Source organism: Cnephaeus nilssonii (genome assembly GCF_951640355.1).
Source record: "Cnephaeus nilssonii genome assembly, chromosome: 10".
Lineage (NCBI taxonomy): Eukaryota > Metazoa > Chordata > Mammalia > Chiroptera > Vespertilionidae > Cnephaeus > Cnephaeus nilssonii.
Window position 1 is genome coordinate 30,289,855 of NC_137081.1, and position 13,671 is coordinate 30,303,525.

The following is a 13,671-nucleotide window of genomic DNA, read 5'->3' on the forward strand; positions in this document are numbered from 1 at the left end:
TTCTCCTCTGGCTGAACCAAATCAAGCCTGACTCTGTCTCATTGTTCTCAGGGAAACTACCAGGTGTACCAGTTAATAATGAGGATTTTTTTTTCAATAGATGGAGTTACACATATGTCGATGTATATGCGATTTGATATGTATGCTATTTTGTTGTATTGACAGCAAGCTTCAAAACTTCATATGTCAAATTTTCTGAAGGTGTTAACATCATAGATATTTCTACGCTTAAAAATGTTGAATTTCGTGCCAAAAAAAGATCATTTGTGGGAAGTTTTAATTCATTACTTTATTTAGAAGTGCTGCTGAAAGTTATCGTATACTTTGGGAAGCTTATGGTGAACATGCTCCATCTCAAGATACTTGTGAACGCTGGTGTAAACGCTTTAAAAGTGATGATTTCTATGTGAAAGACAAAGAACGTCCAGGTCAATTTGAACCACGCTTTGATCGTAAAACGACCAGAATGGGCCAGAAGACAGGGCAAAGTAATTTTGCTTCATGATAACGCACCATCACACACTTCAAAACCAGTTAAAGACATGTTAAGAGATCTTGCCTGGGAAGTATTAACCCACCTGCCGTATTCACCAGACCTTGCTCCTTTAGATTACCACTTGTTCCGATCGATGGCACACGCACTTTCTGAGCAGCACTTCAAAACGTACGAAGAAGTGGAAAATTGGGTCTCTGAATGGTTTGCCTCAAAACAATAAAAGTTCTGTCGGGACGGTATCCACAAATTACCTGAAAGATGGGGGAAATGTGTAGCTAGTGATGGACATTACTTTGAATAAAGCACTTCTGATATTTCTCTTGAAATTATCATGTTTTCTTTGATTACAAAATCTGCATTATTAACCAGTACACCTGGTAAGACTAACGAATAACTTCCCAGTCTGTTCAAGATAGCAAACTAGTCATATTCAGGAATTTCCTTTCTCCCAGGCTTGGTACCACTGCCTCTCCTCCCGCAGGCATGCGCTAAAACGTCAGGCAATGGACACCCCTGTGGCAATGGGGGAAGAGCTGCCCTTGGCCTGTCTCCTTCCTTCCCCAGGTGTATCCTCATGGATCTCAGGTCTCACCAACAGCTGTCCACTCTGACCCCACTGCTTCCACAAAGTATCTGCAGCTTCACCATAGCCTGGTCCACACCAGCCCCTTCATTCTTCTGCAACCTTTTCCTGGGCTTCCCAGGCCTTTCAAAAGCCCCTAAGAAACTTGGGGCTCTTTGTGTGTACCTGATCTGCTCTGATCATCCCACTTGCTATCATCTCTGAAAGGTTGTCGGCCAACAGAGCCTCAGAAGGGACTGGAAAGCATAAGTCTGCTCCACCCTGGGATCCCCAAACTAAAGAGGAGCTTGATCCATCCCTATCACTGCATCTCAGCCCAGGATACCTGCCATCATGACTGACTTTCTTGATTCTCTCTCCTAACTCCACTCTCTCTTCCTTTCCAGAATCTTCTGATCTAACAAGAGGTAGGGGAGAGTTGAGAACCAGCCTTGTCCATATGGACTCATCTTCTTCCTCAATTATTCTGCCTCATGCTTTTCGGACTTAGAAATCAAGAATTCACCTAGTTCTTAGGTTCATCAGGAATCCCCAAATGCTGGGTGATTTATGTTGAGCTGTCTGGGTGTGGCGGGAAGGTCTTTGGGGGCATAATGAGCAGGCACAGCATTCAGTGAGCATCTAAAGGGAAAGCACACCAGTCAAAGCACCACGTATCATCCCACCACAATACAGTCTTGGGATGGGATATCTGCTCCTGGAATTCAGGGCTGGGGTTTCCTTCCTCTGAGCAGGACTTTATTCTCTTAGCCTCTGGTGGTCATGGTATCCCAGAGGGCCAGCTGGCCACCAGAACGCTGGAGGGCCATGATGCCCGTGCGGAATTCTTTGATGACAAAGTAGTAGCAGAAAACATCCAGGCAGCAGTTGATGTTGGAGAGACACATGGACAACTGCAAGAACAAGCTGATGTTCCACTTAGCTCTGCACTCCACAATAAAGCCATTCCTCACCAGGAACTGCAAGAAGAAACCGAGGTGGATCGGAAGAAAGGAGACCACAAAGACAGCCAGACTGGATGCAATAGTCCAGATGCAAGCCCTCTGCTGGCCCCAGTCTTGGCTGTGGTCCAGACGGCCAACCAGAATGTGAATGCTCCGGAAGGAGCAGAAACCCATGATGCCCATGGGAAGAAGGAAGCCAAACACCTCGAGAGGGAAGAAGACCTTGGCACTCCAGGTGTCATCGGACATATTGTGGAAGCATGTGTACCCTTTTTCCACTTTCCCATGGAAGTTGTAGATGGGGATACTCCCAACCCACACCAGGACCCAGATGGTGAAGCAGATCCCAAAAATCTTCCTAGGGGACCGGCAGTGGCTGACCAGGATCGGGTACCGGATGGCCAAGAATCTGTCCAGGCTGATGAAGCAGATTGTGAAGACACTGCCATACATGCTGATAAAGTAGAGGCACTCCACAAACGTACAGAGAGATTGTAAGGGATCCTTCACGTGGCCCAGGGCAACCTTGAATGGGAGCGAGAGCACCAGCAGGAGGTCAAAGACTGCCAAGTTGATCATGTAGATGGAGGTGGCAGCGTACTCCGGCCACCTCTTCTTCAGGAAGGTGCGGAAGCGTCGGATGGCCAGCACGTTGAGAAGTAGGCCCAGGAGGAAGGTGGGGATGTGCACCGCCAGCTGCACGGTTCTCATCAGCTCATCCACGTCACGCAAGGAGCAGTTCTTGCTTTCGTTTGGCTGGCTCATGTCCTTCCCTACAACATCAACATAGATTAGATGAAGTTCCTCTCGATCTCTAGAAGTGATGGATTCCTATGACTTCCTCAAGAATGATAAACACTTCCCCTTTATCACCCAGCAATTGAATGCTCATTGAATAACCATTAGAAAACACAGGGAATAAAAACTATCTCTAATTCTGCTGCCTAGATGTAACTGTTCCTATTTCATGTATATCATTCCAGACTCTCTCTTTTCACACACACACTCACACACCACATGTGTGTGCCTTTTTCTTTTACAAAAATAAAATTATGCATGAACATTTGTCTTTCTTTTTCCAATCAAAACTCCTTCTGTTGAAAGGAGTAACGACATAAACCTTGACCCAAACCGGTTTAAGCAAAGAGAGAATCTAGATATATATAAAAGCCTAAGTGACCATCTGACCATCCGACCAGTAGCTATGATGCGCACTGACCACCAGGAGGCAGACGCTCAATGCAGGAGCTGCAGAGCTGCAGTGACTTGGCAGCTGTGGTTCTCAGGTGACGCACCAGGAACCAGAGAGGAGGGAGCCTGATTCTTGGGTGCATCACCTGAGAACTGCCCTCTTGCAATCCGGGACCCCTTGGAGGATGTCAGAGAGTCAGTTTCAGCCCGATCCCTGCAGGCCAGGCCAAGAAACCCCACTGGTGCACGAATCCGTGTACTGGGCCTCTAGTTTAACATAATGGAAAACATGAAAACACAAGATAGGGCTGACTTGAGCTTCTCTTTCCCTCTTCTCTTTTCCACCCACATTCCCGAAGGTTTGACAGAGTTCACCCTGCCTGACTGTAGGGCTGGTCACAATCAGCGCATCACACTCCTCTGAACTCGGTGACTGGGTCGTTGGTTCAGGGATGGACACCTGACTCACACAGAGGTGATGAAAAGCAATGAAACTCTTGCTTGGGTTTCTAGGCAGGGGGTTGGGGCTCTTTCTGTAGGATTTGAAGTTGGGAAGATGTAAGGTCTGGAGCTGCTGTAACTTCTTGCTATCCCATGGAGAAAACTAGACAAAAATGGAGAAATATGGAAGAGGGAAATGAAGTAAGGGCCTGAGGTCTCCACAGGGCAAAGAAAGGCCTTGAGACAGGTGAACGACTAGAACTGGTCCCAGGGTCAAGAAGACCAAGTCTGCGGGCATGCCTGCACTGGGCTTATGTGACTTGACTGCACCAGGCGTATGTGTGGAAAATAGACAAGATTTGGCTGTCAGTATTCTCCAGTAGGACCATGCTAAAGGTCACATTAAAATTACTGACAGACTTCAAATGGGAACTTTTCAAATGATAATCTTTGAAGCCAGAGAAAGCACTCTATGGACTGGCAAAAGGGGGAGGGAGTGTGTGGGGATAGGAAGAGATTAACCAAAAGACTTATATGCATATATGCATAACCCATAGACAGACAATAGTGCTGTGAAGGCCTGGGGAGGGAGCAGGAGTGGGTGGAGAGGGTCAATGAGGGGGAAAAAGAGGATATCGGTAATACTTTTAACAATAAAGATAATTTTTTTTAAAAGCACAAAATAAATTCTAAGTATTATTTGAAAAAAGTACATCATTAAATAGAATTCAAAGAGACATTGGTAAAGATACATTGTAGTGGCAAACTTTAATATACTATCGATTTGAACACATCAAGTAGGCAAATATAAATTAGGATATAGAATTATATAAGCAGTATAATGAATACAATTTAATTAGTAGCTCTTGGATTTGGTTTTAAACCAAATATCGAATAAACAGTTGCCAAAATAATTCTCTGCCTAGCAAGAATAAAACCTTCCATTAAAAAAAAAAAAAAGCGGAAATTACGTTGGCTATGTTCTCTGACCACAATATACAGAAACCTAGGAAATAAAAAATAGAATTGGCTATTTACAAATAAGTAAAGTCAGAACTACAAAACAAAACTCCTGGGATATAATCTGAAATGACAAGAACTTTCTGAATTGGTTATTTAAAAAATATATATATATATCAGATATATATATATATATATATATATATATATATATATATATATATATATATATATATATCAGGATGCAGCCAAAACTATTCTGAGAGATGCATAGCCCTAACAGCTTTTTTCCCTTTGTATGAAATGTTTTGATTAATTATGAACCATTGACCAGTATAGACTTTAAGCCTTAATATTTCTTCTTTCCTATGTAAAACCAGATCATTAACACTGTCTATTTCAAGTAAGACAGAATACCACAGTGCGAATGCAAGCAATAGTAACGTCTGCTTACACATCTGCAGGTTTCACTAAAGTTAAGAACTAGAGTGATCCCTGTTTCTCAAGTCAGCAAAGCAAATTCAGTTACACATTTTTCCTGCTCATAGTTTCAGTTGAAATAACAAATACTACTTTGCATCTCAATAGCACTTCTTATCCATCACACAAGCCTTTTCGCAATATTTTCTCTATCCTTGACGTTCTTGTGAGATAGTGAAGGGAGGGAGCAAGGACTTGTTCTTTTTTTAGAGGAGAAAACTTAAGGTGAATTTTGAACTCAACCTTGGCAACATATTGGAAATTATCTGGAAAGTTTTAAAGAATCCTTAAGATCATGTCATATCCCAGACCAACATCAAAATCTTAGGGTATGGGACCCAAGTATCAATATTTTTAAAACATACATGACTCCAAAGTACAGCTAAGATTGAGAACTATTGGTTTAGATGATTTATAGTCAATCTTTAAGGGCAACTATCTTCTACCTAAATGCTCTCTCAGCACCAGTGAAAAAGAGATTCCATTTCCTTGAACATTGTAGCAGTTTGTTTTAATATTCTGTACTGTTGGTCTCCAGTAACAAATTCATTTATCAGGTTATAAATGAAGGCTCTTCATTCCCCAATGCTTGTGCTAAATATGAACCTCCATCTTATAAATTTTGCAAATGGGATATTAGGGAATTTAAATCTTTTAGGTAAGAATAGCTTGTCGTTAAATATTTAGGCACATTTGATTCTAGGTTCGATATGCAATAACTATGTTTTTGTTTTCCATTCGGCACCTTCAAAACTTCGTTACAAAATGAATGTTTACTAATAAGACCAAACAGAAGTTATAAACAAAACTCTCAGCAAAAGCTCTTGGAATTGGCTATATCATAACCTTGGCCTTGTAGTTCTGCAATACCTCGCTGTTCTCATCGCTGTGCAGGCAGCGGTACCAGCGCTTGCACACTAGGGCGCCGACAGCTGCAGGCAGGAGAACCCCAACTCCGGCACCTGGCGGGGCAGCCGGTCGGGCCCCAGCCTCCCTCCACCCGCCCCCCACGACGCCCCCCTTCCCTGCGGCGCTGCCATGCCTCACCAGCCATCCCCAGAGCAGCCACCCACCCGCTCCCACTCCCATGCAACAGCTTTGGTGTTTTTTTTTACAAAAGGAAATTAAATAAATAAATTAAACACTCAACTTGAACATTTAGCATTTAGGAAAAAAAAAATGTGGTAGAGAAATCAGAAATAAAATTACAAAGATTAAAACTGAAATAAATGAATTTTAAAAGGAGGAAAATATCAGAATTCATAAATTTAATAGCTGGTTTCTGGGGGAGGGGAGTAAATAAAACAAAGCATATATCTCCAATAACTATGATAAAGAAAAAAAACTCAAATGATCATAACTAGAAATGAAAGAGAAAGTGTTAAGCTTAGAGGAAGAGAAGAGAAAAAACCGAAATAAATTACCTTATCACGTGAGTGCTAATCCATTAAAAAACCTTAATGCAGTTGATGATTTGGAGGCAAAACATAATCTACCTCGATTGATACAAGAGTGGACAGAGAAGTATTGATTGATTAGACCAACAACCATGAAAGAAACTGAGAATGCTATCAAAGAATTACTCTTAACCAGGCTCTAGCTCATTTAAAATGTCAAGAAACAGATAATTCCCATACTCTAAAAATAATTTCAGGACATAAGATAATATTAATGAATTTGTGTTATGAAACCAACTTACCCGAATATCAAAACTTGACCGATGTAGCACAAAAGAGAAAAGCTATTGTTCAAATGACCAACTCCGTTTCAATGTTAGGAAATCTATTAACATTGTATTAACATTGTGTATTACATCATTAAAGCAAAAATGAAAAACCCTCTGCTTTATCGGTAGATAGTTTTTACACAAAAGTCGTTTAAATGAAAGGATATCAAGTTCTTACACATGATAAAGAGTAACCTGTTCACACCATTGGCCAACTTTGCATTTAATGGTTAAAACAAACAAACAAACAAGCAAACAAAAACAGTCGTTTTTGTTGAAATTGCCAATAAGACACTAGCCTATACCCAGAAGTTCCAAAGATGCACTAAGACAATGGAATAAATAATAGAAATGGAAGGTTTGGTCAATAAATGATGTTGAAACTATCAGTAAAAACCAACTTAGATCTCCATCTCACACTGGATAGCCAAAGAAATCCCCAATTCATTGATGAATTAATTAAATTTTAACAAATCAAGCCATAGAAAAAGTAGATGAAAATCTAATGGACAACTTATGGAAGCAAGCTCTTTGTCATCTTAGAATGATTAAAAAGCAGAAGAATTAAAAAGCCAGACACAACAAGTTTGCACAAAATTTAAAAAAAAAATTTTTTGTTAAAACATTTTAGCATCAAGTAATATGCTGGAGGAAAGAAAATGCGATAAATGTTAGATGAATGATGTTCTTTCTCTATGAAGAATATAAAAATGTTTAATATCAACATCCTCAATAGATCAACAGATAAAGGGCAAAAATAGACAGTTCTCAGAAAAGGATTTAAAAAGAGATAAAATTTTTTGCTTATCGAATTTAAAGAAGCTGGTGAGGATTCCATGAGACAGTCACGGATATGCTGGTGAGTATACAAATTAATATACTTTTGGGGTTTGATTATGAACCATAGAAATAATATTTGTCTTTCATCCATTGATTCTGAAATTTTACCTTAAGTAAGTTATGCAAAAGTAGGAAAAATTGGGTACAGAATATGTTTATTTTAACATTTTTCTGGTAGCAAAAGACACACACACATATTTAAATACCAACAACAGCTTATTTTCACTTTGGTAAATCTAATCAATGGAAACATTTTCTGTTTGTGTTATGTTTATACTGATTATGTTAAGTACAAACTCCACAAACTGCAGAACTGTACATTCAGAAAATGATTTCAACTATGATTTTTTTTTTTTTTTTTTAGAAAACACCCATGCTTAGGTGGGGAAAACCCTAGAAAAAAAAATTTCCATGTGTCAAACATAGGTTACATTCTCATAGATAGCGGGTGATTTTTAAATCTTTTATCTTTATCTCTTATCTTTCATATCTTTCATTTATGTGGGGGGGGTGTATTTTTTAAAAATATATTTTTATTGATTTCAGAGAGGAAAGGAGAGGGAGAGAGAGATAGAAACATAAATGATAAGAGAGAATCGATTGGCTGCCTCCTGCACACCCTATACTGGGGATCGAGTCCTGACCAGGAATCGAACCTCAACCTCCAGGTCTACACTCACCCACTGAGACACGCCGGCTGGGCTGTGTGTGTATTTTTAATTAATTAATGATAATATGAAAACAATTTAAAAATTTGTAATGTATTAAATGTTGGAGAAAAAGAAGAAAAATAATAGCTTTGACTTCCCGTAAAAGAAGAAAAGTCTTGGTGTGTGTTTGAGGCAGGGGTGGGAGGGAGGTTACACAAAATTTAAAGAAATGCATTGAACTAACTAGTGCTCAGCTGATGAGGCATTATCTTGGCAGGTCAAAGATGAACATTTCAACACATAGCATCTGAGAACAAAGCATGAATGACAGAGAATTGCAAGGGACAAGTAATTGAAAGCAGGTGCCACTTACGAGATGAGAAAGGCATCAAGAACCTGATTATTAATAAAAAGTTTCACCTGCCAGCAGTTCAGCTATTACATCATAAAAATTGTACCTAACATAAAGAGTAAAGAACAGTATATGAGATGAAAAATGCCAGGTTAACAATGAAGACTGGGTGAAGGGAAGGAACAATATTTAAATGTAATTCTCCCAGTGTTTAGAGAGCTATTCATGGAAACAAATGTAGAAGTTAAAAGTTAAATATTTTCTATATTGGACATTTCAGTTATATTATCTTGTATATTTTTAAAGGAACACAAGGAAAATTCACAATAGAAACTGAAAATGAAAAAATGCACTGTTTCAATATAGAAAGCAGAGGGGCAACCCGATGGGAGTTTACACAAATATAATAATCCTATACTAATAAAAGCCTAGGTAGTCCTCGCACCCTTGTGCGACGCCCTCATGTCATCACAAGATGGCCGCCACAAGATGGCGCCACAAGATAGCCACCCTCACATCATCACAAGATGGCCACCACAAGATGGCCAGCAGGAGAGGGCAGCTGTGGGTGATCAAGCCAGCAGGGGAGGGCAGTTGGGGGCCATCGGGCTGGCAGGGGAGGGCAGTCAGACATCCATCTCACAATCCGGGACTGTGGGATTGGGCCTAAACCAGCAGTCAGACATCCCCCGAGGGGTCCCAGATTGGAGAGGGTGCAGGCCGGGCTGAGGGACACCCCCCTCTGGTGCCAGAAATTCATGCACCAGGCCTCTAGTTATAATATAAACAATGCTCCTAACAATTATAATACTCCCTATAAAAAGGGGCATCCACTTAAAAAATCAAAACCTAACCTAATTTTGTGGATATGAAACACAGAGGAAACCAAAAGACATAGAGAGAGGAAACTGATAGGATAATCGATGGTTTTTCAGGCACACAGATACTAGAAAAGAAGGGACTAGAACCAGGTGATTCTTTTTAGTAAAAGGAATTAAGAGAGTAACACAGAGACTCCACAAAGGTAAAAGTTACAATAAATAATTAAACATAAAACACCCGATTTATGTTCCAATGAGCGTAGCAAAGAAGTACATAATGGGGACATGCCAGAAATGCAAAAAGAAGTCAAAATGGAGATACAACTGCAGGTAAAGGCCTTACTGCTCCCCTCTGGGAATATCATTGATCAAGTAGACAGAGAAATTTGGAGCTCTGAACAGCCCAATTACTAATAAGGTACAACTAGCTGATCAATAAGGACTAAATCGTAAATCAAGGGAATACCCTCCCTTTGAGAGACGACCAGGGTTTTCCACCAAATCTATCCCATTCCTGGGCCCAGCCAAGCACTCCAAAGCCATGGCAATTTTACCTTTTTCTTCTCAGACCACCAAGAAAACAACTACTAATATGTAAAAGGTACTTTTACGCATTCTCTTAAGTAGTCTCTTGAACTCTGTGAATCAGAGAGAAAAGCAGAAGTTATTGACATATTGGAAAGGGACAAATACACACAAAACACTGGTGCAGTCCCAGCTTAAAGGAACATGGGGATTCCTACGTATCCTTGGAAACAGGAGAGATGGTGAGAAAGGAGGTGAACCCAGGCTACGTGGGAGGAACACGGAGTGACCGTGGCCCTTGCAACTGCTCTGATCACCCGGGCACCAGGGGCTGCCTGTCTGCAGGGGCCGCATGAGGAGGGGCTGGGAAGCCACAACACAGGAGAAGACGGAGAAAGGGCTGGAGTTGCCCATAATCTCTGAGAATAGACGTATTAGCATTCTCCAGTGCTCAAGACATGCACACTGTCTGATCCATGGGGCCATAAAAGGGATGGGTTCCAGGGGCCATAGAAAGCAGATCTAGCTACCAGAGTGTTCGAGAGCAGACCTCACCGTGTGGCGAGCTCTCTGTCACCAGAGGTATGCACACTTAAACAATTTTTCAAAAAAGCAAAACCCCGACATGGAATCTTCTGTCGATAAATTAATGTTTAGTGAATAGGAAAGAAAGCATCCCGAGTGTGGAAAGGGACGGGGCTGGGCGTCGAGGCCTCGCTCTGCGCCCGGCTCTCTCTGGCTGTGGGGCCTCCGTCTGGGTTCTCTTAGCCAAACAGCACTATTCATCCCTGTGAACCCGAGCCTGTGGCCTCACCGAGCTGGCTCTCTTACTGCCAACTCGGCCCCGCGCTGGGCTGTGATTTCTGCAGCTGCTTGTGCCCCGTGGTGCCCTTACCTGCCCATCTCAGTTGGGACAGGCCTGAGTCCATGCCTGCGCAGCTGGGGTACCTAAACCCAGCCGCAGGCCTCAGACCAAGCCAACCTGCCTTGCATTGGCAGACTAGACTTTCCAGAAAACAACAGCCAGAGGAAGGATGCAACCTGAGGGGGTTTGCAGGCTAAGCAGGAATACCAGAGACGGGAGGGCCAGGCCTGGCTGAGCAGAGTTGGTACAGCCCAGCGGATGTAGTTGGAGGAGGAATGCTCCCCGGACCAGCGTCATCCCATCCAGGTTCCGCGCCTGCAATCCCAGCCTCCCTGGGGGTGCAGTGTGGAATGCCACAGTTAGAACACAGATATTTACTTGGACGCAGTTACTAGTATCTGCGACTAACACCGTACACCAATTCACCAGTCTACCCCTGAGCTGGGCGTCTGGGGGACACGATGCAAGAAGGAACAGGACACAGAGGGGACAGAGCATGTAGACAGAATGTCCCTGAGTCCAGCACTTTGCTGGAGCTGTACCCCTGAGCTTGGTGGCTTGATGTGGGGGCTCAGGAAGTGGAGGTGCCAGCCAGCTCATGGGCTTGAGATGTGGCTGGTCCTGTGTTAAATGCTCTACGGGGGGAACTCTGTACATTCTTGGGACGTTGTTATAGTTATGCCCATTTTATAGATAAAGACAGTGAAGTAAAGAGTCTACCCAGCCCTGACCGGTTTGGCTCAGTGGATAGAGCGTCGGCCTGCAGACTAAGGGGTCCCAGGTTCGATTCCAGTCAAGAGCATGTACTTTGGTTGTGGGCACATCCCCAGTAGGGGGTGTGCAAGAGGCAGCTGATCGATGTTTCTCTCTAATCGATGTTTCTAACTCTCTATCTCTCTCCCTTCCTCTCTGTAAAAAATCAATAAAATATATTTTTTTTAAATAAGAGAGTCTACCCAAGGTCAAGCAGGCAGTGAGGGGCCTTGCTGGAACTCACATTCAGAGTCTCTCCTTCATTTTGTCCTCACTATGGCCTCCCTCCAGCACCACCAGCATACCCAGGAGCTCCCTCCCAGTCCCCACTTCCGCCTGGCTCCACCTCACATCTCCTCCTCTCCCTCAGAACCTCCCCTCCCCTCCTCAGAACTCCATCCCTCCCTCCAAATGGCCAACTGCGTGGTCCACCTGTGTCATCTGACGTGATTTCCTCGCTGTGACTGAGTAAGGGCCTTTAAGTCACCTGTGTGCCATTGAGAGTGTCCTAGCAACCCCAGGACAGGGCCATGTCTCCTTCGTCCTGTTATCACCCTGCCTCCCAAAAACAGGCCCCCGGGAAGTTCTAGCTCCATGAAGGGGGGACGAGCGAATGACTGGGTCTGTGGGCTCCGAGTGACAGGTGTTCCCTTTGGAGCTGGGATGACGGGTCAGAACCAGAGGAGCACCGAGCTCTGGGCAGCTCTCTGCACCCCCTGACCCTAGCCCCACGGCCTCGGGCAGCACAAAGCCGAGCCCAGGCCAGTCCGGCAGACATTTCCCGACTCCCATTCTCCACCTCCACTCTCAAGAAAGAATCCAGAACCCCCAGGGTTCCCCATGTTGCTGTATCCCCCTCCCCCCAGCCCCAGCCTCTCCAAAAGACACTTAGTTAGGGTTCAAAAACAATCCAGTTATAATACATAAAGCAAAGCTTCCTGGGTGCTTCCTGGGGGGCAAGCACTTCCATCACTCACTGCGCTCAAGAGCCCCCTGAGGAAGAAACTTCTATTGCTCCCATTCCCCAGAGAGGCACATTGAGGCCAGGGAAGTAACACCGCTGGCAAGTGGCTGGCCTAGGCTCCCTGGCCTGCGCAGCACCACGCGCAGGGGCTGCAGGGAGAGTCCTGTGTACTCTCGGGCTCTTGGTGCTTTCCCAGCCAGATTCCGGGGAGCAGGCAGGTGGGCGGGGGGTGTGGCACATAAGCCGACTCCCCTGGGGAAGGCTCCTGGGCTGCCAACCCTGAGGCTTCCCACCCCCAGCCTGATACTGCAATCCTGAGCCAAATCAGGAGGAAGTGGAAGGTTCATAAAAAAATGTCTCTGCTAATCGGGGAGGAGGGGGAAACCAACCCTTCGCCTGCAGCTGCTGCTGTCACGGAGGCTGCCAGGGCTGCCCTGCCCCTGTCGCTTGGTACTTCCCGCTGAGCCAGGGCAGGTGTGGACAGAGCCCAGACCATGGGGGCCCGGCTGACATCAGGAAAGCCACCTGCAGTCCACGAAAGCAGGGTCAGTCTGTGGCTCTGTGCCTCGTCTTTCTAAGTGGCCCAGGGGCTGTTACCTGTTGGTGGTCCTGCGTAGCTGAGCAAGCTGTGAGATGTCATTTCTCCTGCAGCCTGGTCGCCAGCCTGCTCTGGGGAGAGTCACTTCCCCTCTGGGGCTCGGCTTCCTCATCATTGAAATGAGGGGGTGGGACCAGATGCTTTTCAAGTGGCTCTGGCTGGGGGCTCCTTCTTTCAGGTCTGAGGATGTCTGTGGAGTCATCTCACACGCCGCAGTCTAAGCAGTCTAAGCCGGGTGTAACGCAGGGGCAGCCAGCGTCTTACAAAAGCCCTCGTGGCTTCCATCGCTTCTGGGGTTTAGGATTAAGAACTGCCGCCCACAGAAAAGAGGGTAGTGCTGGGCACCTTCATATTTAGGACTTGGGGGGCAGGGATGCCCAGCCCTGCCTGAGTGTCTTCAAGGACGGTCAGCTCCCTGGCCCTGGCTTCTATGCCAGGTCTCCACAGCAGCGGGGCCAGCCTTGGGCTGCAGAGCTCCCCAG

General features: G+C 44.5%; 1 protein-coding gene across 1 annotated transcript; it reads right to left on the reverse strand.

Annotated features, from left to right (window-relative positions):
• Positions 1–1,825: 1,825 nt before the first annotated feature.
• Positions 1,826–13,301, reverse strand: GPR55 (G protein-coupled receptor 55; the record flags this gene model as incomplete). Its single annotated transcript, XM_079781826.1, has 2 exons — positions 13,189–13,301; positions 1,826–2,796 (listed from the first exon to the last, which is right to left on the reverse strand). The coding sequence occupies exons 1-2, from the start codon at positions 13,229–13,231 to the stop codon at positions 1,826–1,828; spliced, it is 1,014 nt and encodes a 337-aa protein (XP_079637952.1). The 5' UTR covers positions 13,232–13,301.
• Positions 13,302–13,671: the final 370 nt, after the last annotated feature.